The 24917-nt window shown below is 29.4% G+C and overlaps 2 protein-coding genes across 5 annotated transcripts; both read right to left on the bottom strand.

Moving 5' to 3' along the window:
• Positions 1–11875: 11875 nt before the first annotated feature.
• LOC111292732 (Pentatricopeptide repeat (PPR) superfamily protein) lies at positions 11876–14040 on the bottom strand. Of its 2 annotated transcripts, XM_022885260.2 has the most exons (2): positions 13588–13873; positions 11876–13405 (listed from the first exon to the last, which is right to left on the bottom strand). In XM_022885260.2, the coding sequence occupies exons 1-2, from the start codon at positions 13740–13742 to the stop codon at positions 11938–11940; spliced, it is 1623 nt and encodes a 540-aa protein (XP_022740995.2). In that variant the 5' UTR covers positions 13743–13873; the 3' UTR covers positions 11876–11937. The 2 variants fall into 2 exon arrangements, with proteins under 2 accessions (XP_022740995.2, XP_022740994.2); XM_022885259.2 differs by having other exon boundaries at positions 11876–14040.
• A 726-nt stretch (positions 14041–14766) lies between these two features.
• On the bottom strand, positions 14767–20095 carry LOC111292771 (uncharacterized). 3 transcript variants are annotated; one of them, XR_016345715.1, is made up of 7 exons: positions 19483–20083; positions 18133–18275; positions 17680–17951; positions 17323–17477; positions 15861–16737; positions 15663–15725; positions 14767–15493 (listed from the first exon to the last, which is right to left on the bottom strand). XR_016345715.1 is itself a non-coding variant. In XM_022885335.2 (7 exons), the coding sequence occupies exons 1-7, from the start codon at positions 19787–19789 to the stop codon at positions 15230–15232; spliced, it is 1467 nt and encodes a 488-aa protein (XP_022741070.1). In that variant the 5' UTR covers positions 19790–20095; the 3' UTR covers positions 14767–15229. The 3 variants fall into 3 exon arrangements, 2 of the variants coding, with proteins under 2 accessions (XP_022741070.1, XP_022741069.1); XM_022885335.2 differs by having other exon boundaries at positions 16475–16737; positions 19483–20095; XM_022885334.2 differs by having other exon boundaries at positions 16475–16737; positions 18130–18275.
• Positions 20096–24917: the final 4822 nt, after the last annotated feature.

The following is a 24917-nucleotide window of genomic DNA, read 5'->3' on the forward strand; positions in this document are numbered from 1 at the left end:
AGGTTGCCAAAAAATTAAAAAGCTTGAAACCTAATGTTGGGTTATGAAGAAAACTAACAAAATACTAAAAATTTTATGAAAAATGAAATTTAATCTTACCTTAAAACTTGATATACAACTTTTAAAGCTCAAGATGGCAGCCTGTATCCATTGTTGTTCTTTTTTTTTTTAAACTATTATTTTTTTCGATCAGAGACAAGAATGTGTAATAACAGGATTAAAATTTGATAAATTACAACATGACCCATAAAAGTGTTCTGTTATTTAAAATAGTCCTTGTTGCCAAAAATCATCAAAAATTTATTTTTGCTATTTCGTCCCTTTCAAAGATTCATCCAACAACATACCAAAATTAAAACACCCAAGGTAAAATAAAATAATATTTTTTATAATATAGAAAATAATATTAACAAAAATTTTAGGGGTATTAAGTTTTTCATCAACAATGTCAAGTAAAGTTAGATCTAGTGCGTGATGAGTTGTAGAGTTTAAGTAAAAGAATTATGTCTATTGAAGAATATCTTGTTAAGATCAAATCCATTTTTGATAATTTAGTAGCCATAAATCATCTTATCTCTTATTCAAAATTGGTCACTTGTACTTTGAATGCCAAATACCATTGAATATAAACCAATTGTCTTTGTTATTGAAAAAAGAAAGAATCCCATTTCCTTTAATAATTTGAAAGAACGGTTATTAGTTCATGAGTAGTGTTTGTAAAGAATGTAGGTATTGTCATCACAACCTATGAATGCCATTATTAGTTCCCATGAGATAGCCATGGTTCTCACTTAAACAGTCGAGGTCAGCGCTTCAATAATTCTTGCCATGATTTTAGACGCACTTGACAGATTAATCAAAGGTATGATTATCATGATTCTCAATCTTTTCTTCACACAAATCAATGCTCCAACGAGATTTTCTATCAAATAATCGAGATAATATGAACTTTTCACATTTTTAACATGCAAACGGTGCCATAAAGTGTCAGATTTCTCACCAATTCAACCATATTATTGTAATATGTCAATACCATTATAATAAATTTGATCATAGTTTGAGCAATTCTTTTATTGGTCTTCATCTTTCTACTGTTACTTCAAATGAGACTCCACTTAATGCTTTAATGGACAATGATAATGATGCCTATAAGCTGGCAAATTCAAGTGCTACCAATCACATGACTTTCAATCCATCGTTGGTACATTAGCCCACTTCTTATGTTAGTAGTGAAGGTGTTTTTATTGGTGATGGTAATTCTCTAAACATTACTCGTATTGATGATTCTATTATATGTCTTGGTTCTACAAGATTAACATTGAAAAATATTCTATTTGTTCCAGCATTAAAGAAAAATTTATTGTCTATTGCCAAGCTAACTAGAGATAATAACTGTGGTTTTTATTGTTTTCCTTATGGTTTTGCTATTAAGGATCTTTGCACGATAAAGGTACTTATGGATGAACCAGTTAAAGGCAACCTTTATGTGATTCCTATAAAAGATGTAGAACGATTCATTGGTGTGAGGTAATGCGACTAATAAGCTTTGTTCAATGGTAGTTCTTCTTCAGTTTCTAGAATAAATTGGTATTGACGACTTGGACATAACTAGCAAAATTACGGCATAGTTAAAATCTAATAAATTTATCTATCCTAAGGATTCCTCCTTTTGTAACTTAACTTATGCAGCTTATCAAGTAGGAAAACGTAAATGTTTGCCTTTTGGTTTATCTACTAGGATAATTTCTAATATTCTTGAATTAATTCATTATGATCTTTGGGGGCCATTGCCCACTGCTATTATTACTAATTTTCGCTATAATATTATACTTTTGGGTGATTTCAATTTTTATACTTGGTTTTATCTATTGAAGTGTCATTTTGATAATGTTACTTGTTTTGAAAATTTTAAGATTATGACTAAAAATCAATTTGGCAATAAGATCAAAATTTTCAGTGTAATAAAGCTAATGAGCTTGTTAAAGGTGATTTTAAAAATCTTCTTGATCATGATGGCATTTCTTTTCAAATTTTGTGCCCACATATCCATGAACAAAATGGTTTAGCAGAATGAAAACATAGACATATTAAGGAAATGGACCTAACTTTATTGTTTTAAACTTTCTTACCACGATCTCTTTGGCTTGCGGCATTTTCTATGGTTGTTTATCTTATCAATCAGCTTCTTACATCAATTTTGGGTAATCATTCTCCTTTTAAGGTGTTATTTAACTCTGTGCTAGACTATAATCATTTGAAAGTTTTTTTATGTGTATGTTATCCTCATTTAGTTCCTTATAAAAAAGATAAATTTTCTCTAAAATCCACTCGTTGTGTCTTCTTGGGGTATGGTTCAATCCACAAAGGATATCATTGTTTAGACCCCTATAAGAATCGGGTTTATATCTCATGGCATGTTGTTTTTAATGAAAATTACTTTTTTATTTTTGTAAAATGTTCTGGTTCTACAATTCTTGGGATTCTTCTCATCTCATTAATTCTTTTACATCTTTTGAGGTTAGTTCCGAGGTATTGTAGATACCAAATTTGTTCAGATCTTGATTTAAGTTTTGGGTTTTATAGAGCTCACGAGCTAAAGGTTGATTTTTTCTTCAGGCCTGAGCCCATTATTGTTGTTTTTCCTTTTTTTGTTATTTATTAGATATTAATAATAATTTATTAAAAATTAATTAATTAAAAAAATACAAAAAAAACGTAAAAGAAAGTAAAGGGCTAATGCTTAACACTAGCCACCCTGTAGCCTCTTGCCACCACCCTATAGCCACCCCTACAGCCACTAGACTAGCCACCTATAGCTATTCTCTACAACCTACCCTAGCAACATCTACAGCCACCCAGATCCTTAGCTCCTTAAAGCACCTAGTTTTCCCCATTTTAATCTCTCTTGGATGCCTAGAAACCCCATTCAGCCACTATTAAAAGATAAAAACCCAGAAACCCTCAAGTATCGATCCCTCTTACCCTTATTCGACCCTCACCAGGCCTTCAAACATCTACACTCCATGAACCCAAGCTTACCTAGTGCTACACACCCACTCCCTACACCCGAAACCACCACACTAGCACCTTCGAGATACCTGTTCAAAAATCTAGTTTTACTTTTAACCGAGTTCCCTTTCAAATAGCCACAACCACAAAAAAAAAAAAATTGAAACAATTCAAACACAGTCTTCCCATAAGGAGGAACCCAGTGTCAAGCCACTTGTAAAAACAAAAAAACAAAAATCACAACAATTTTAGTTTAAAATAATAAAAAAAAAAGATCGAAAACTTCAAGCCTTGATCTACATTGATCGAGGCTATTTCTGGTAAAAAAGAAAGGTGGATTTGAGCTCAAAAGATCAAAGAGAGTTTTTTTTGTGATATTTGGCATTTTTTGGCCACTAGCGACCAATAGTAATGCCCGCCAACAGTGACCTCAGGTGGGGGTTGGTGCGACGGTAAGGGCGCCAACTATTGAACATCGACAGAGCCCTTGGAGCTCTAGCTTTATATAGAAAACTAAAGCCCAAAATGATGTCATTTAGACTATGGAGAATTCATGTGTCAACCCGAATCCAACCTGAGATCTGTATAAACCAACTCGTCGACCCGACACCCTTTAGCCCCTACCTCTGATCAATCCAACTGAACTGGTTTAAACTATCTTTTCCCTGAATTATTAATCGAATCACCCGAACCGTTGATCGAACCACCAAACCACTTGAACCGATCAAACCGGCATTGATTTTTTTATATATATATTATTTATATTATTTTGGTTTTATTATTATTATTTATATATGTTTAATACCTCTAAAATTGTTGGAATAAATATTTTGTATTTTATATTAATAATTGATAGTAACAACAATAATAAAAAAATGATTTCAAATTTTTGGTATATTTTTCTTTAATGATAATAACCTAGGTGTTAAATAGAAAATTATAAAATGATCATAAAATAAATTAGTAATAAGAAAATTTTTCCTACCTGGATGTTAGAAGGAACATAATAGCATTTTTTTATAATAATAATTTCGCCTAAATGTTAGGAAATTATTTTAAAAAATCAATAAATTAATTAATAATTTTATTAATAATAAAAATAATAAATTTTCATAAAAAATATATGAAAATTTTTAATTAATTTTCAAAAATCATAAAAATCGAACTTGCTTTAAAAGTCTGCCTAGATGTTGGAGATTTTTAGAGATGTTCGTATTTTCAAATTTCAAAATGAAAATCAAAACCCTAAATCCTCTAAACCTTAAAATCAAAACCCCAAACTTTCTAAACCCTAAAACTCAAGCCTTAAAATCTTTAAACCTTAAAATTGAACTATAAACCCTAAAATCAAAATCCTAAACCTCAAAACCTAAATTCAAAATCCCAAACTCTAAAATCCTAAAACCCCAAATCTGGCCTGAATCCTAAATTATCACAAAAAAATTATTCAAACTTTAAAACCTCGACCCATAAACTCATACTCAAAACCATTCAAAAATTTTAAAGATACGTGTGAAAATCACACTTGAAATAATTTATTCTCGAATGCCGCTTAAACAATGGGGTATTCAAGAAACTTTATTTCATTAAGTTTTTATACAAGTCCTTAATTTGCATTAATAAAAGGATTAAACAAACAAAGGAATAGAAATAATGAGACTTTAAATATAAAAAGTCACACCTACGCTCTGCCTAGATATTGAAGAATTAAGGTGGTCTCATTATATTTAAGAATCCATTTTTAAATTGCATTTCATCACCTCACATAACAACCATTGGAATACATACATCATTATGTTATTATTGACATTTGTTTTGTATTTTTCTATCTTTAATTTTTATTTGTTATATGATAATATCATCATTTACTTTCTCGTATAAATTGTTTTACAAAAAAAAAGGGAAATATGTATTTTAAAATTGTGATATTATAAAATAACATTCCAAAGAAAATAATTTTTGGAACTCTGCCTAGACATTGGAGAGTAACCAACAATTATCTTCTACAAAAGTGTTATTTTTTTTAAGGAATATTGTATTAAATTTTGAGCAAAAAGAGTTACTTTAAATTTTGCCTAGATGTTGAAGAATTTTAAGATAATTCTTTAATTTAAAGATTTTCTCGATATTCTTAAATAAAGAATTTTGATAAAATTAATTTTCGTTTTAAAATAATAAAAGGGAATTAGTATTATTTTTCAATTTGAAACCATTTCATCCAACATTGAAAATAGCACATGATTAAATGACATCAATTTATGTGCGTTGTGGGGGTGTTAATCCTTAAAGATTTTCTCAATATTCCTAAATAAAGAGTTTTAACAAAAATTTATTTTTAAATAAAGGGGATTATTATTAAATTTCAAATCGAAACCATTTTATCCAATACCGAAAATAGTGCATGATTAAATGGTACCAATTTATGAGCATTGTCGGGGTGCTAATCCTTCCCCACATGTAACTAACTTTCGAGCCTAATTTGATTTTTCATAGATCAAAATTTATCTTTTTGATAAACTTTAAACCTTCTTTTATAGTTTTATTAAAAAGATAAACTTTTGAGTAGCTAATTAACCCTCAAAAAGATTGGTGGTGACTCTCTCATTTTTCCTCAATTTTAAAATTCTTTATGTCTGGCGATCCCCAAATCGTTATGACAAGTATCTCTGCCTATACCTCCTATTACAATTATGTCAGAACCATTACCAAATGCTTTAATCCCAAATACAACTATTTTTTAACTTGATACAACTGTGTTGGCACCCTCCGCTTAACCATCATTTAAGCCATCCACTTCTTCTGGTTCTAGAACTATACATTCCATGGTTACACGAAGTCGAAATGATACTCGAAGATCCAAAGTACCATACTCTTTACATGCTACAAATTATCCATCTCTTGAGCCATAATCTTTTAAAACAGCATTTTAAGATGAAAAATGGATTTTAGTTATAAATGATGAATATTTTGCTTTGATGCAAAATAATGCTTGGTCCTTAGTGTCTTGTAATTCATCCATGAATGTTGATGGTTGTCATTGGATCTATAAAATCAAAGAACGAGCTAATGGTACTATTAAGCAATATAAAATAAGAATAGTGGCCAAAGGCTTCACATAACTAAAAGGTATGGACTTTGACTCCACCTTTAACCTTGTTGTTAAGGCCATAACTATTCGAATTGTTTTCTCTATTGCTATTAGTAAAGGATGGTCCATCACAAAATTAGATGTAAAAAATGCATTTTTACATGCAAGTTGCATGAAAGAGTTTATATGGCACAACCATCAAGGTTTGTGGACCCTAATCATCTTCATCATTTTTATAAATTACATCGCTTTCTTTATGGTCTTTGACAAGCTCCACAAGCTTGGTTTCAAAGATTTAGTGCTACTCTTCATGCTTTTGGTTTCAAAAGCAATCAAGCAGATCCTTCTATGTTCATCTAACATGATATTACTTTTACTTTATGTGGATGATATCATTCTTACTAGCTTTTCATTAAGTGTTATTCATTCATTCATTTAACAGCTTTCTTCATAATTTTCAATGAAAGATCTTAGTGAACTTTATTATTTTTTTGGAATAGAGGTACATTATACACCTAAACATTTGTTATAGACATAAACAAAATATGTGTTATATTTACTTTTACGTTTGAGTATGGAAAATTGAAAACATACATACATCTAGTCCAGTAACTACTAGTAAAAAGCTTTATCTATATGATGAAACTTTACTTTCAAACCCATTATAATATCACACCATTGTTGGAGCTTTGTAATATCTTACCTTTACTAGACTTGACATTACTTATGCTGTGCAACAAGTCAGTCAATTTATACATGCGCCTCATAATATTTACTTTCAAGTTGTGAAATGAATCTTGAGATATCTTAAAAGAACTATCAATTGTGGTATTTGATTACTTTCTTGCACTACACGAAGCCCGGTAGACTATGTTGATGCTGATTGTGGTTGTTGTGTTTTCTTAAGTTCTAATCATGTTTTTTGTTATACCAAAAAGTAAGTTTTTGTTGCTCAATCTAGTACTGAAATAGAGTATTTAGCTCTTTCTATAGCTTCTCTAGATATACTTTAGATTTCTTATATATTAAATGAGGTTGGATTTCCTCTTGCACTACTTTGTTTTGTATATTCTAATAATATTGGTGCTACTCAACTTGCTACTGATCTAATTTTTCATGCTCGACACAACATATAGAGACTTTTTATCACTTTGTTCGAAACCTTATTTGCAAACATTGTCTTGAAGTCCTTTTTGTTCGTTCTTAATCACAACTAGCTGATATATTTACCAAGGGACTTTCTTTTTCAAATTTTCATCCATTTAAGAACAAGCTCTTGTGAAGTTCTCCCCAATCACTTGAGGGGGCATATTAAAATATGTTGTCAATAATTGTACATTTAGTTATGTGTAAATATACTTATATTCTCTCATGATATAATTATACATGCCATAACCTTAAATAGTATAAGGTAGAACATTTGTTCTTTAAAAATTCATTTCACTAGTTAATTACTTTCTAACTAGACAACATTTGTTTCTTTTAATTAACTCATTTTCACTTATTATCACTCATTTATCAACCCTCTCTTTATCTATGACCAAGTTTTTTTATATAATAATTTCAGCATATGATGTTAATTTCCAAAAAATAAAAACAATGTAAAACATCATTAATTTAAAACTATAGCATAATGCTTATGAACATATACAATTGTACATTTCAATATATGATCAATTATAAACATCATATAGAATGCAATTCTGATTAATTTCTTGAGATAGACATTTTAATATTTGAATATTGTCTATGCAGTATATGGAATGGGATAAGACCAATGACCAGTCTCCTATGCTGCCTCAACGTAGCAGTAAGAGCACCATAAGAAAAATGAGCGCTCCAAAACATCACAAAAAAGCTCTATTGATTGAATTAGATATTTTTAAAATGCTAGATTATAATGATATAATCTCTACAGCCTTGTTTGTAGCATATTTGTGCAGGTTACTAGTCATAAGCGTTCGTTACAAAAGGGTGATAAAAAAAGTATTATCAAAATATATCATCTATATATAAAAAGTATGAACTTCAAAATAGTTAATAGTGATCGATCTAAATATCTCTCTAAATTTTTAAATTAATAAATTTATCCTTAGATATGTATAACTTTTATTAATTTATTCAAATTTAATTTAAATCAACTAAATTAAAAATAAAGTTTATGTGAAATTAAACTATTTAAAATTTTAATTCTAAAAATGGTAAAATGATGACCTAAAATATCTTTGGTAATGTTTTTATAAAATTTAATTAAAATGATTTTTTTATTATTAGACTCTTTTTTTATAATTAGACTAAAAAAGTGCTAAAATGATTAATTAAAATATCTTTAATAAAATTTTAATTTAAAAAATATTAAAAGTGATTAATTAAAATACCATTAGTAATTTTTTATAAATTTTAATTTAAATAACCCTTTTAATATTACTCCTTTTTATAAGTAGAATAGATTTTCACATTATATAATCTAGGTGGTTGAAAGATCTAATGTAAATTATTCTAAGTAAAAAAGTTATCAAGTGAAATAAAATTATTTATTTTCAGTGAATTCTTTCAAGGTGACACAATTCATTGAAACTATTTTTTATATGTGTTAATTGCAAAATTACATTTATTTACGAAAATTTATATTGTTAATGTTGAAAATGAAATATTTATAAATTGTATAGGTTTATATAACAAGTTTAATATTATTATAATTAAGAAAACGTGACAAGTACCAAGATTAGGAATTTATTTTTTTATTTTTTAAAATTATGTTGTTTAATATTATTAATAAAAATTTATGTCTAGTAAAAAAAATTAACCTTTCAATTGATAAAATGTATAATTACATTCAATTAATGAAAGCACCAATGAAAAATTATTCTAAGTAGAAAAATGAAATAAAAGATTGATTTATTATGCATAACTCTATCATCTTCATATGACAAAGAATGTTAGTGCTATATGATATTTCAATAAAAATATACAAATGAATTGATTTTAAATTTCTTTTGTATTAATATGAAATTCTTTTTATTTTGAGAAATATTATATACTTTCATTTATTTTCTCTTTTTATATCAATTGAAGAATGTTTGCCATTATATAAAAATTTTTGAGGTTGTCATGTTAGGTAATATTTGCTCAAAAAAAATTGAAATTCATCACATTAATTATCATTTTACATCAAAAATTTTTTTAAAAAAATTATTATAAGTTATAATTTAACTAAACTTAAAAGTGATTTAAAGTCATTTATTAGCAAAATTTATTTAATAAATCTTTATTTAATTGTATATTTAATATTTCAATCATTTTAAATTTTGATTTTTTATAATTTCAAGTTGTATTTTAAACTTGAAAGTAGCGATCTTTACTTATATACCTAAACAAATTTGACTTAATAATTTGTGCATGTTTTTCTTTGTTTAAAAAGATATATTAAAATTGTTTTAAATTTAAATAAAAAAAAGTATACTGAATTACTTATAATTTCAATTTCACTTGAAAAATACTCTTAAAATTAATTAACTAATTCAAACACAAAGAGAATAAAAAAAAAATCATTGAAGATGAAAGGAAAAAAACTTAAATAAAAACTTTTTAAATTGTTATAAAAAATGAATAACTAATAATAGATTTTAATTGGGTTACTATTTCAATTCAGATTTTTGTTATATTTAGACAGTTCAGGTTTTAAATAACGACTAAATTGCTTATGTTTTAAAATTAATTAAAATAGAGTCAAATTAATTCATTTTTATAATTATGTGTGTCATATTATTTTTTAATTAAATTAAAATTTAAAATGAGAAAAAATTTAATTTATATTCAATTTGAGTTTTGAATTGTTTCTAATTTTAATTGATTAATCCATATTATTTTAACTATACTCTTAAAACACCGATAATAAATATCAAAATAAAATAAGAATATAACATAATGAAAATTTAAGTGCAAAAATGATGAAAATACTAATGATAATTTTAGAAGAAAATCCTTATACCTAAGTTTTGCAAAAATTAGATATTTATTTATTTATTTTGATGATTTTGAAATTCATCTTGTAAAATTATTAATACAAGTCAAAAAGTTTATAATCGTTTTCAAACATTCAATTTGAAAGAGATAATATTATAGTTCGAACTCATTCATGCAAACAACATAAAGTTAAACATTTATTTTGTTGTTGTGCCCTTTGTAATAATTTTTTACTCTTTCCAAATGAATAAGTTGATTAGTATTAAAATATTGAAAAAACTATTTTGAATAATGGTTATAAAAATGAAAAATCAATTAAAACTATACCATTTTTCCATTTAGTAGAAAAATTTTTTTTTCAAATAATATCTTATATGACCCTTAAACTATTGCATGTTTTTTAATATGGTACTTAAACAAAATGAAAATCATATACTTAAGCCACATTTCCATGTGTTAATTTGTCCCAACTGTTAACATTATTAACCCTAAATGTTAACATGACATAAAAATTCAATAAAACGCTAACACGTGTTGAAAAATATTCAATCAACCTCACACCATCAATGTCACGTCAATATTCTAAGAAAAATTAAAAAAATATTCTTAAAGATCTTCTTTGCCAAGTCCCTCTCAAAAATTAAAGAGCCAATTTCCCAGTAAAAAAATTCAAAATCAAAAGTAAGAAATTTTCAATTAAGCAAGAAACAAAAACACCTTTAACACCAGACAATTGAAAAAACCTAGCAAAACCCACAATCTCAATAACAAAAAAAGCGAAACCCAAACTCAAAAATCAAGTCAACCCAAAGAAAGATTTAGCATAGACAACCGAAAGCATTCAAGCAAAATCCCAGAGGCCAAATCAACAGCTCCAAACCAAGCAAAAACAGATTCACGAGTTAACACAGAGAAAACTCAAGCAACTCAATATCAAAACCCATAAATCTCATCAACCCCAGAACACCCACAAACAATCTAGCTTCCTCAAACCCAAATCCTACATGCAACCAAGATATCCAGCACACCGTATCTGAACCTAACAGAAAACAACCACTATCCACACCCACTATCACAAAAAAGCAAAAGCACAAAAAAGGGAAAAGAGATTAAGGTTTCGACATTAAAATTTTAAGTTAAAATTGTAGGATTTGAGTTTTGTTCTTAGGAAAGACTTTGTGTTAGTGGCAGACCCTATCCAAAAAAGACAGTGAAAGTTGTAGTTTTCGAATTTTGTTTGTGGATTTTTGAAAGATTCTTTGAAAACCTGTTTAAAAGAGAAAGGCGAACAGTTTGAAAGGCCGCGGCTTTAACTCTAAATCTGGGACATTAGAGGCCAATTTGTGAAAATCGAAATCCAGATCTAGGATGAGAAGACCAAGAGGAAGTTCGTGGTAAAATTTGGGTGTCAACGAAAGTCGGTTGGTGATGGCCAACGGTGACCAGGCAGTGACGATGACCGGCAGTGACCAGGCAGCGGCGACGGTAGCTAGTATAATAATAGATGTGTTCTCATACAGGCTGGTTTCTGCATAGGAACTCTAGCTTTATTATGTACACGACTCAAGTTACTAAATAAATACTCTCTTTGACTACCTAAACTTAATTCTATGACTATATATTATAGTTATGGAGTATATGTTCAGAGAACAGCTAATACTAAGACAAATGCAACACTAAGACTGTCAATTGATGCAAATTTCAGAATATGATGGTATTAAATCCCATTTCACCCTCTGTCATGGATGATAGGATTCAATAAGTCAGTGTATCAACATCACAAACCATCCATGTCAGTGCCAACATTTCTCATGAGCAAATGATTCAAATGCATCAGTATTCAACCTTGAAAAATATTCAGCTACGACATTCAATCACCAGAAGTTACCACAGGAGCAGTTCCCACCATGGAAATGGTGGAATCTCAAGTTATCCCTTACAATAATTACCCTTCCTGTGATTTGAGATACACCACATATAAATGAGTGGCAATCTTCACATATTCTTATATTCTTCATAATCCTAATAGGGGAATCAGTACTTATACTGAGTAGCCCAAATGCTAGAGCTAGCTTCTCGCTATGAGCCATTAGTATCCACCTCTTGTCTTCATCATTCATATCATAAGCAACAGAATTCATGTTCGGTTGGTAGCCAATAGCCTTTAACCTATTTAGAAGATCCTCAAGCACCTGTTTCATATCACCAGACCTTGGATGTGTCATGTCCCCAGCAAAGAACTCATGAATTACACCCTTCTCTGCTTCCAGCCAGCTACGTGCTGGATTTTTTCTCAGACCTTTCTCTCTCATCAGTTTCCTTACCCTTGAAACATCATTCCACCGCCCTGCCGAAGCATATATGTTGGAGAGCAAAATGTGGTTTCCAATAGTATCAGGTTCCAGCTCAAATAAATGGTTAGCAGCAATCTGAGCAATATCAGGATTCCCATAAGTGCGACATGCTCCAAGCAATGCCCCCCAAACACCCCCATCAGGCTCCACCGGCATTGTTTCTGCAAGGTTAAGCGCTTCTCCTAGCCATCCAGCTCGACCAAGAAGATCCACCATGCAAGCATAATGATCAACTCCTGGAGAAACCCCATATTCCTCCTCCATGGATGCAAATATTTGACGACCTTGTTCTACCATTCCTGAATGGCTACACGCTGTAAGCACTGCTATAAATGTAACCCTATTTGGTTTGATCCCCACTTTCACCATCTCATAAAACAATTGCAATGCTGCATTAGCACAACCATGCATAGCAAACCCTGCAATCATCGAACTGTATGAAAACACATTCCTTTCTTCCATTGCCTCAAAAACCTTATATGCATCCTCAACACTCCCACACTTCGAGTACATATCAATCAAAGCTGATCCCACCACAACACAATGACTAGGATTAAACCCCAAATTCCCAGCAATACCTCGAATCCAATTGGCATACTTTGCAGCACCTAATTGTGCACAAGCAGAAATAGCCCCAACCAACGTAACCTCATCCGTTTCCACCCCTTCATTTTGCATTCTCTCAAAAAACACCAATGCCTCTCTAGGCTTAGCATTCTGAGCATACCCTGTAACCATAGCCGTCCATGCCACCATATCCCTGAGAGGCAACTGACCAAACAATTCCCCTGCAGATTCCATATTTCCAATTTTCCCATACGCAACAATCAGCTTCGTCCAAGAAATCAAATCCCTTTCAGGCAAATCATCAAACACCTTCCTCCCACACTCCAAAAATCCTAATTTAACATACATTTCTATCAAGCTATTGTTAACATATAAATCAGAACCAAACCCACCAATCAAAATCGTCTGGGCATGAATTTGCCTGCCCAAATTGACATCAAGAACTGTACAACAAGCCTTAAAAAGAGCTGAAAATGTAAAAGAAACAGGCAAAGTACCCTCTTTTCTCATACAATTATAAACAGAAACGGATTCCTTAACAAGACCTTGTAAACAATATCCACGAATAAAAGCAGTCCAAAGAAAAGGGTTTGGGTATTGAACCTGGTCAAAAACAAGCTTAGCGTAACAATCCATGGGGAATTCCATTTTGGTGAGGATTCGTATGAGTTTGGTGAGGATATAGCAGCACTGCTCAAGGCCGTTTCGGAGAATGTGAGCATGGGTTTGTTTGATTTGGGTGAGGGAGGTACAGCCATTGAGAGTCGAAATGAGGTGGGATTCCAAATGATTGCGTTGGTTTTGAAGCTGAGAGAAGGGAACGAAAGGTTGGGTTCTTTGGGATTGGATTTGTTGCTGATGGTATTGAGAGAACTGTTTTGGGATAAAATTTAGAGGTGTTGTAGAGAAATTGCGGGAGATGTACATTACAGAGTTCAAAGAAAGTTTCTAGCTCCAAACCGCACGAACCAAAAGTACGGAATACAAATTGAACAACGACGGTGGCGAACGAGACCATGCCTTGTGGTGTTGGTTAATGGTAATTGGCAATTTTATATTTTTATTAATTTATTAACTTTTATTGATAATAAATCACATCTCAAAGTCTATTAATAATAAAACTTAAAATGTCAAATCTTACTCGTTGTTAACAGGAAACTCAATTTTCTACTTATGAAAATAAAATTAAGTATTATATTACGATTAAGATAAATATTATATTATAAGTAAAAGAATGAGATTGATATGATTTTAAAAATTTATTGAATATAAGGATAAAATCGAATAATATAACACACCTCAAATTCGCATTTTATATATATCTATATATATATTTTTTTATATATATCTAGTAAATAAATTTTTGATTAAATAATACAAATTATTATTTTAAATGAATTAAAATTAATATATTTTTATTGAATAATTATATATTAATATATATTTATAAAAAATTATCTAAATATATAAAATAAAAATAAATAAATAAATATTGATTTTTATTTTAAAAAAGCAATGAGTATAGAGACCACCCTTACTCCTTAAAACCTAACAAAAATGAAGATAAGAATAAATTTAAAATATCTATTGAATATAAGTATGAAATGAGTATAATACAAAAAACCAAAAATAAAGATGAAAAATGCTCTATCCACCCTATACTCTATCTATTGACATCTTTAAATAAAACTAATAATTTTAAAAATTAATAATTTTAAATACAACACGATTATACAACTTAAAAATAATATGAAAAAGATATAAAAATAAAATAATTTAAAATTGATAAAAATCATATATAAATTATGAAAAAAAATCTTGTGTTTAACATAATATGACATGATAATTTTCATATTTTACATATGACAATTCAAAAAGGAACTGTTTCTCAGGCCAAAATGGCAATGGCAACAGCAACCTGCACTTTGGATAGTCCTTCCAGCATGTATCCTACCCGTCCCAACGTGTCAATGCCATAATAAACAAGTAAAAACTCTTCATACCTTGATGGAACTTCTTGACCATATAAACAGCTACTTGTCTTAGCATGTACATAATTTACATCCCTAGATGGAAAACTGGATGGTAAGCTGACAAGAAGACAGAAAAACTAGGGCCATGATTAAAGATGTCACTCCATTATGTGAGGGGAAAAAAAAAGAGCATCCTATTTCATCCTGTACTTTGGGCCACCATGGCTGTTTTGTGGAAAGTGGATCTACCTCGTTGTTATGGGTGTTTTCAATCAAGGTTGTCTACTTGAGTTGTTTTTAGACTTCCTTAACACTTCTTTAAGTACTCCGGCAATTCTCTCTGCCATGTGCTGTTCTAGAAACCTTTCTTTGACCCTTTCGTAGCCTCTCTTTCCGATCGTAAGCCTCCTCTCAACATGTGTAGCCAGTTTAACAACATTTTTTGCGAGCGGAGTAACCCCCTCTTTTCCAATAGGATGCAATAAACCTGTAGTTCCGTTCACTACTATTTCCGTGGTGCCTCCAGCAGCTGTTCCCTGTTTTGTATATAATAGGATGTAAATATAAAAAACCAGCTCCAGTGATTACTGGCTAGAGAATACAAGCAGTGAATGAGTTCCACATATTTTATTTATCATAAGCTCGTAAGCCTCACTAAAAATGTAACACCACGCAAAAGAAAATCAGGTAAAGTTAATAGATTACCAGTACAGGCAACTGAAATGCCATGGCTTCAATTGTTATTCGTCCAAAGCATTCTCCCCGTGCCTACACGTAAGAAAAACCTTATGTGATTCCTTTTCTGTCAAAGCAACTTTTAAGAAAATAACAGGGAGGTCTTAGCATGAAATGTAACACTAATCATGGACAAAACTGAAAGACAAAAAATTAGTAAAAACTCACAAGCCTAATGGAAGTCTGAAAAATTCAAAACCTTCACGTGCATCCCTTGATTTATTCTCAGTTGATAAGGTACCTATTCAAAGAAATGCGAGGTTCTCCACTCCCACGGATGAATAAAAAAAAGAAACTATAACCTCGAGGACAAAATTGTTCTATTTCCAATGAGATGCACATTCCTGACATCTGATTGTTCAATTTTGGTGACTTAGAATTTTGATTCTTCTCAGTGACGTCATGTGACTTAAACACTTCTAAGAACATCAATTGGAAAATGAACATATAACGTATGAATAATATTACTCTATCAGAAGTGCCGGCCCTAACCACCAGAAACCAATGTCATCAAGTCAATTATCAATGTTGTCAAGTCAACTACTGGTTAAGACTTATTATCTTAGGTATCAGCAAATGCTATGGTAAAAGGGCCTTCAATATCTCTGACTCTGTTCTATAGCTTCAAATATTAAACAGCCATAGGATTTAAACATATATTTAAGGTAGTATCTACTATTTACACTAGGAATTAAAAACATACATCAATAAGATGACAAATTAGATGAATTTCATTTAAATTATATTGAAACAGAGAATGTTTTTTTAAAAAAAAAAATAACCTGGGAATTCTGAACAAGAACATCAATGGACGCTAAATATGGGGCTACTGTCAGAGTTTTGTTCACAAAGTGAACACGGTCTTGAATTTTCTTCTGCATTACATAATCTCGTAATTCCGTTTCAAATTTGGTCTGAGCACTCATGTCACTTCCCACAATTACTGCATGCAGTGGTGGCACCTGCATTTTCTTTGCCTTAATCAGTTGCAAGGCCTCATAGAAGGAACGCAGAAAAAGATCCTGCCCTTTACCTCGTGAAACACCTGCAGTTAAATATTAATTCAGTACTATTAGTGATGAATAGCAGAAAACCATAAGGCTTTTAGTTTTAGTTTCCCCATCTCTATACCTTCTTGTATTTGTCTTAGAAAACTATAAAATTGAGGGAGGGATAGGGCACAGTGAATGGGTGGTTAATGGAAAATAATGTAGTGATAATTCAGGGAAGAAAAGGAAAATCACTACAAAAAGTGGTCTAAAGAACCATACTACAGCTCTTAGAGCAGAACTCAAAATGCAGGAGTGTCAATCCATAACAATTGAATAAGCTACATGGACTGTTCTTCTTTTTTTTTTTCAAAAAGATAAAATGTCACCAAACAACATGATTGAGCACACAATGAAACAGCATAAATGGCATGAAATGGAATTCACCAATTAATTTCACAGTCAGAATAATTATACGATTGCCAAACCTGATTCTAACAACCCTCCTCTTATCAAACTGAAATAAGGATCTTTTTTTGGTTTCATGGCATAACTTCATGCAAATAAAACTAGGTGCATTGATTGGAGGAAAATGAAAAAGAAGGGAAAAATCTATTCAAGATGAAAACCCAAAAGCATACTATTTATCAAGGCAAAGAGTAAATCCTCATTGCGCACTCCAAGAGATTCACGAACATGTTCACGCAAAATCCTTTTAGCCACACTGTCTTCGGCAACTTGCATCAGTTCCTTGCTATTGCCAAGGTGAACAACATAGGTCTCAGGCATTTTAATCCTGCAAAAGTAAACAAATGAAAAAGAAGAGAGGATCAAATTTGTCATTAAAACTTAAGATAGGTAAAATGTATGTATCAATTGAGGAACTAAATGTGTGAAAAAGTTGTTTGGATTTCTGTTGCTATGTATATAGAATGAATATTAATATTTTAAAGCAACAATAAGCACAGAGAGTAGAAATGAGGATTTTAGAAGCTTACTTTAAACGCTCTTGAGTCCTATTCTTCCAGTATTCTGCTGTAACATGTGAATCAATCATGGCACCAGCTACAAAAGGAAGATGCTTTACATAGTCTAATTTGAAGTAATGGCCTCGCATTTCATGGATCCACCACAACACCTTAGGGAGAACACGATGAACATCTTCCTTAAGAACAGCATCCAGCCATTTCCCAGCAACCGCAGTGTTCAAAACAACCAAATCAGCTCTCAGAGCAGTGTTTATAGCCTCTTTTCCCTTTGCAGAGAAAACCTGAAAATACAGGTAAAAGCCTAATTAGAAGCAAGGTAAATATTTACAATGCAATCATCTAAGCTTTCACAAATAGAATGCTAGTCCATCATATTGAGTAACATAAAGTTGCACCATTATATAGCAAAAGCAGTATAAACAGATAAATAACCAAATTGTAATAATCCAGAGAACTTACAACCTGAACCCCTCTGTCCAACATCTTATGTTCTAAACTATATATTACTTCATCTGTTTCAGATGGTTTCAGAATTGTAATCCAATAAACTTCAGCACCAACACTTCTTAATAGAAATGCCAGCTCCATCAACAACAATGGTCCACCTGGAAAAAGAAAAGGAAACATTATAAAAAGAAATAAAGATGACAGAATTTAATTCTAAATAGCCTCTTTACAAGGAAAGATGATAATAACAACTGTCTTCAGAAATAAGTTTTCTTTACTTCTAACCAATAAAACACATCTTCCAGTAAAGATTAGTCTAAGAAAAAGACATATACCAGTGAAAATAGAGTAGCAAAACCACAATTTAGAGATTAAAATAGAGTAGCAAAACCACAATTTAGACGTCAACATGAGTGAGCAAGCATTGACCGCTGAAAGCAATAGACATTACTTTATAACTGAAGAATTTGATGATTTGGTAACAAAAAATTTTCACACAAGGTGATGACAAGGACAACTACGCATCGTACAAGAACATGAAGATTCTTTATATGCACAAAACATTTATAGCACATGTTAGCAAAATGCCAAAAGTACATTCTATAATAAAACGCAGAATACCTAGGAATCAAAATGAATTTAAGAACCTACGACATTATCATCCATAAGAACAAAAGGATAAGTCATTACTAACATGTCAACAGAACCTCCAAAATTGATTAAACCTTGAGATATTAGCACACTGGTGGAATGCTTTTCCTGAGCCTCAAAAATAGCATAACTTGATAAAGGGATTAAATTAAGATGAAAAGGGGCCCTAATGCACATATGGTTTTTTATTAAAATTTTGCAATGAAATTCAACAGAGATCCTCACATGCTTTCCCGCATTCAATGTTAAAGAAACTTAAAGCAAATGATTTGCTGACCATGAAAACCATGATATTAAATCTGACATTCCGCAAATAGTAATTAATGCATATGCAAATGCATCTTATATTAATTACTTCAATCAAAATAAGCCCAACATATTAACTGTAAATCCTCTGCTAGTTCCTCTATACAATATCAAATCTCATTTTACTTATATCTATGGATAGATCTATAATTCTGCAATGACTGCTAGAGACAATGCAAAAAGGCCACCTCAAAGCTACTTCCACATAAATTCGTTTCTTTTGCAATACTAATACTACTTCAACGGAAACAATCGTACAGTAAAATAAACCCTAACAAGTCACTTTACAGTAAACCTAGGCAATTAAAACAAACTCCAATACATCGAAATTCAACCGCAAAATTAGAAATTAATTCCAAAACCACTGAAACGCACCAACGATAGCTATTAACATAAAATGGAGAGTACCAGAAAGCGAGAGCTCGTGCGACACGAGTAGAACAATCTTCGACTTCATAAAGCTGAGTGGACTCGGCTTTGCAGCAGGGACCATAGAGGCTCGCTTCTCGGCTAGTTGGATGGCATTCCGAGCGGAACCGATAACATTATCAGAGGAAACAGCACCAGAAACGCTCCGGTCACAGGAATCGAAGGCGGCTCTAATGAAGAAGGCAATAACCGTCGAAACAGAGAGCATTAAGAGAAGAGCTAAAAGCCAGCGTTTCTGTATGTGGTGGTGGCCCCAGCCGACGGCGACGGATGTGTGCTTCGCCATCTTTTTCTTCTTCTTGTCTCTTTAATTTAGAGTTAGGATTAGAGAGTGAGGGATCAAAGTATGCTTGCTTTGGCATTTGAGGGCTTTGTTTGAGCAACTGAAGATGTACATTTGGCTAATTGGAAGAAAGTTTTTGGGTTTGGATTTTGGATCCTTCTCTGATTTTTACTGGTTTTCGTGTTCGAAGCGTTGGAATCTGTGGGGGATTTGTTAACTTTTTGGGTTTTTTTTGGAAAAACAAATGAAATGATTTCAATGGCTTCTGTACTGCGTAGTGTTGTGTGTTTAAAGCTCTCTTTTAAGTCTAACAAATCTGATTAGGATTAGTTAGTATTCCAAGCCTGGTAGCCAGCAACCACTCAACCAGGCTAGGCCAAAATTTATATTTTTTGAATTAAAAAAAATTTTAATTATTTGAATGAGTTAATAAAAAATATTTTTAGTTATTTGATTATCTTTTAAAAAAAATTTTAATAATATTTATTAATATATTATATTAATAGTATATTATTTATTAATAATATATTATTTATTCATATATTATTATAATATTTATTAATTAAATTAATAATATTTGTTATATTATTTATTAATATATTATAATATAATATTATTTATTTATTAATATAATATTATTTTTAAGTATAAATTATGCTTAAAATTATTTCTCTTTTTAAATCCGTAAAATAATTTTTTAAAAAATAGCTTCATGTTTCATTAATTAGTAAGTCATTTTCTGTTAATCAGTCAATTTTTTATTAAATAAATACCTAAAAATATAAAAATCATTTTTTAAAAATCATTTTTCACAAAACAAATAGAATATAAATATGATTGCAATTTTAAAATTTTCTAATAAGTATCTTAATTGTGAATTTATTAATTAATATAATACTTACATAATTAGCTTCAAATCATACATGTGATGTATAAATAATTATTTAAATATTATATTAGTTAATAAATTTATAGTCTAAATATCATATTAAAAATGTTTAAAATTTAAATATCATATTAAATACTTTATTATAATTTAAAAATTAATCATAACATTATCACATATAAAAAACGAAAATTTGATTTAAAATATAATATACAATTATTATCAAGTCAACTTTTTATTTCTTTTCTTATCATAAATAAAAAAATCAAAAAATTCAAATCAAATCTAATTATATTTTATTAAATTTTTATAAGATAAAAATAATTATTTATATTTAAATTTATTATAAATAATATGAAAATAATAGTAAAAAGTTTTAAAATAATTTTTAAGAATTGAATCAAAATGAACTGATAAAATTTTAATTAATTCAATTTTTAAAAAAATTAATTTAAATTCAACTCAATTTTTTTAAATTTAAAATATTATACATTAATCAAATTAAATTTGAACTGTTTAATTATAATCTTACACTCTCAACCTTAAATTTCAACTAACAATAACTAAAATTGATTGTCAAAAAATTATTGTTAATAAAAAATAAATCCGTGCGTCATTGCGAGAATTGTTAAAAAATTTAAAATATGCATTTATATAATTCAATTCTAAAAATATAATTATAAAATATAAAAAAAAATTGTATAGTGTAATCTTAAGATATAAACTTTTTTTCAAATATAATTCAATGTTAAAAAAAAATATATAAACTTTAATAAAAAAGGTGATTCATATCATAACAACAATTTCTGCTTCTACTTTATCATCTAAAATACCATTAGAGAATGTGTGACCAAAACACATTGTGTTTGTACCATCGAAGAAACTATATAACAATTACGTAGCATTCAAACCTTATAAACTTATGTAAAACCCTTATTGCTTCTCATCTTGTAATATTTAAAAGATGCAACTTGAAATGATTAATTTCTATCATTAAAAGGAAAAAAAAAAGACACAAAAAATCAAACCTTTAAAAGAAACTATTAATGACAAATTACAACTTACCAGCTCTACTGCCCCTAAATAAAATCATAACCTTATTGTTTATTAGTACTAAGCAACCTTTTGCTTGAAATGTGAAAAATAATAAGAATTTATCATTTTTTATCTATTAAAACCACAAGGATCAAAGAAGCACTTCAATTTGCATAAAGCTATATCAACAAACACACAGTAAAAAAAGTAAGAAATATATAAGGCAAACATAAAAATGTGAGTGCCACAGATTCCTAACTATTCATTCTTAAGAGTATGATATATTAACAAATTCAAGCTAAACAACTACTAATTTAGAGTAAAATAATTTATCAATTTAAACAAAATCATCTAGAATTTCAGACATATTAGCTAACATGTATCGACAAGCATAAAATTTTAGGAAAAAAATATATACAAATATAATATACCAAAAAAACTCTAACTACATAAACTTATTACATACCTAGCCATTTATAATTGAGTTATATATAGAAATCTTCAAGCACTTAACAAACTTTAATTGTGTTAGAGAGATATCCATGAAATATAAAACTAGGAAACCTAACATACAAAATCTCAATTTTCACATGAATTGAACCAAAACAAATAAAAAATCTAAAATAAAAAAAAAAAGTGAAAATTATGATTTGGGTTAGTTAAGGTGCACAAGTTGTAAGTCCAAAATTTGCAGTAGTATGCTCATCATTTTATTTTTCAATTGAAATATTACCTTTTTTATAAAGGGTATAAGCCCAAAATTCAGCTATCTTCTCATCTTTTTTTTCCTCGTTCTCTCATACAACCTCCTAAAGTCTCTTTTTTTTTTCTCCAAACCCTATTAACTTAATCCAAAACCCGGTGAACCCACTATAATCGGTGCAAATGCTCACTACTATTGGTTGTCGTTGTTTCCTTATTTCTCTTCTCATTTCCTTCTTCTTTTTCTTACATTCTTTCTAAAACACCAAACAACCTCAAGACCAAAAATAAAAAAAAATTGGTTGATTATTATACGACCTGAAATCTCCTAGCTATTTACCTCTATTTTTTATTGTCGATACCACATAAAACCACACAAGATCTACTATCTCTTTTCTACAAGCTAAATGACCTCAAATACCTAAAAATTTCAAAAGAAAACCCAAAAAATTGATGCCCACCAAGGAACCAAATACCTAGAAATTCTAAAGGAAAGCTTAAAAATTAAAGCCATCTAAGGTTTTTTTTTTTATATTTTCACTATTGTGAATTTGCATATGATTGTGTTAACTGCTTAATTATGTTGTCTTTGTTGGGTGTATTTGCTCTAAGTTCTGATTTGATTATGTACAGGGTTTGGGTTTATCTCTATATTGTGAAAACTAGGTCGATTGAGCTTACTATGTGTTAGTTTGATTTTTTGAATTTTCCTTGGGTTTTAAGTGATTTCACGGTTAGGTGGGTATGAATTTCTTTTTTGGTTTAGGTGACTTATTTAAGAATTGTTTGAGTTAGGATGAAGAGTTTAAAACTTTCTAGAACATTTTAATGTAAATTTTTATTCCAAAATTACCCCTCAAGTTATTTTTAAAGACAACAATAATGTGCTACTAAATTGTTAAGTTAAGAAGTTGGGGACTATTTTATTTGTTCGTTATAAATTATACAATTTGAACAAATATGATTAGTGTTTTTTTAAATATAGATTAGTACTTTTATTTTATGATTAAAATTTACCCTTTTAATGTCTATATTAAAAAAAATCAAAATTCACTCTCTTTTAAATTAATTATATAGCAAATCTTTTTCTCTTTCCAACTTTAACAATATGTTTTAGTAGAGTTCTAATTTTATTTTCTCATTCCAATCTTTTGAATTTTTTTTTATCTATTTTTAACTCCAAATTTATATATGTTTAACTTGTATGCATCTAAATTCTCTTGAACTCATAATTTTCAAAAACCTGGTCATCATACATATCATATGAACCAATACTCAGTTGATTTTTTTTATTGAAAGAATAACATTGGAACTCAAAAATCTTATATTTTTCACTTTTTTTTGTTTTTTATTCATATAAATTAATTTGTATGTTACTTAAAAAGTAGAATTAATTAATTTTTATGTTACTTGAGAAGTAGAACTCTATTGTTTATGATTATTATTTGAATCCATACTTTTAATTTAACAATATATTATTTTTATTTGCAAGATTCTAAGAACGTGGCACATGTACTTTGAATGAAATTTATTTTATTGTGGTAAAATTTAAAAACTCTTATACCTTTTTAAATTTTTTTTGACATGTGTTCCATTGAACCAATATTTCTAAAAGTAAGAAATTTAATCTTAACCTTTTACTTTTCACAAATGTTATTGATTTTGTTTTTTTTTTTCTTTTTATTCTTTGATTTCCTTTCGATTATATTTTTTTTACCCTTTCCATTCAATAAATCATTCAAGTTGGAAAAATGTTGATTTCATTTAAGAACTTCAATCCTTTTACCTTTCATCTTTTATTGATTCTTTTAACTTTTTATTGATTTTCTAAGAAAATTAATAATAAAAAAGATTACTTTAAATGGAAAGAAAGGGTCAGCTTTTAAAAACCCTTTCAATTTCTTTTCTTAGGAACTTGATCCCAATGGTCAAGCCTTTCTCAATCAATGGTTTGATCGTTCGCTATTGGTCACCCTTTTCTTAATGGTTTAATGTCGGCTTCAACAATCTAGTGCAAGCAAATCATTTAGTTTTCTTTTTTAATATAACTTCTTTTATTTTTAATTATGCTTTTTATGAAATTAATTGAATGGGTTTTTGAGATAGTAGACAAATAAAAGACAATATCTTAACACATATATTATGAAAGATAATAGAGATTGAAGAATGCTAAAAGGGTATCAGTAAGGCATTGTCAATTCATATCTTAGATACAGATATATTAAGAGAGATACTAGATACATGTAGTCATCATGCCCCCATGACATCATCACATTGTTAAGTATATATTCCTCTGAGTACACTCTACATTTAGTGTTGTAGATAAAGTTGTGAATTAGGATTTTCCTTAAATATTGTACCAACAATATAATAGAATCAGAATTTATAAGATGTAGGGATTTTGTTAGAAATTTAAAGTAATGAATTATTTGTAAACTTAATTCTTTTTTTAAATAGAAGTTTCAAATCTGTAAAGAATTACCTTTTGGTGAACAATTGATTTGTTAA

This window comes from Durio zibethinus, chromosome 10, assembly GCF_047325235.1.
Source record: "Durio zibethinus cultivar Kanyao isolate XHJ-2024 chromosome 10, ASM4732523v1, whole genome shotgun sequence".
NCBI lineage: Eukaryota > Viridiplantae > Streptophyta > Magnoliopsida > Malvales > Malvaceae > Durio > Durio zibethinus.

What these genes read in the sequence shown, in the direction of transcription:
- LOC111292732 (XM_022885259.2), bottom strand. Translation starts at nt 13,911, where the DNA reads ATGTACATCTCCCGCAATTTCTCTACAACACCTCTAAATTTTATCCCA.
- LOC111292771 (XM_022885334.2), bottom strand. Translation starts at nt 19,789, where the DNA reads ATGGCGAAGCACACATCCGTCGCCGTCGGCTGGGGCCACCACCACATA. An exon ending in TGGACAGAGGGGTTCAGGTT is followed by an intron (nt 17,952 to 18,129) that starts GTAAGTTCTCTG and finishes CTGTATTTTCAG; the next exon opens with GTTTTCTCTGCAAAGGGAAA. An exon ending in AGGACTCAAGAGCGTTTAAA is followed by an intron (nt 17,478 to 17,679) that starts GTAAGCTTCTAA and finishes TTACTTTTGCAG; the next exon opens with GATTAAAATGCCTGAGACCT.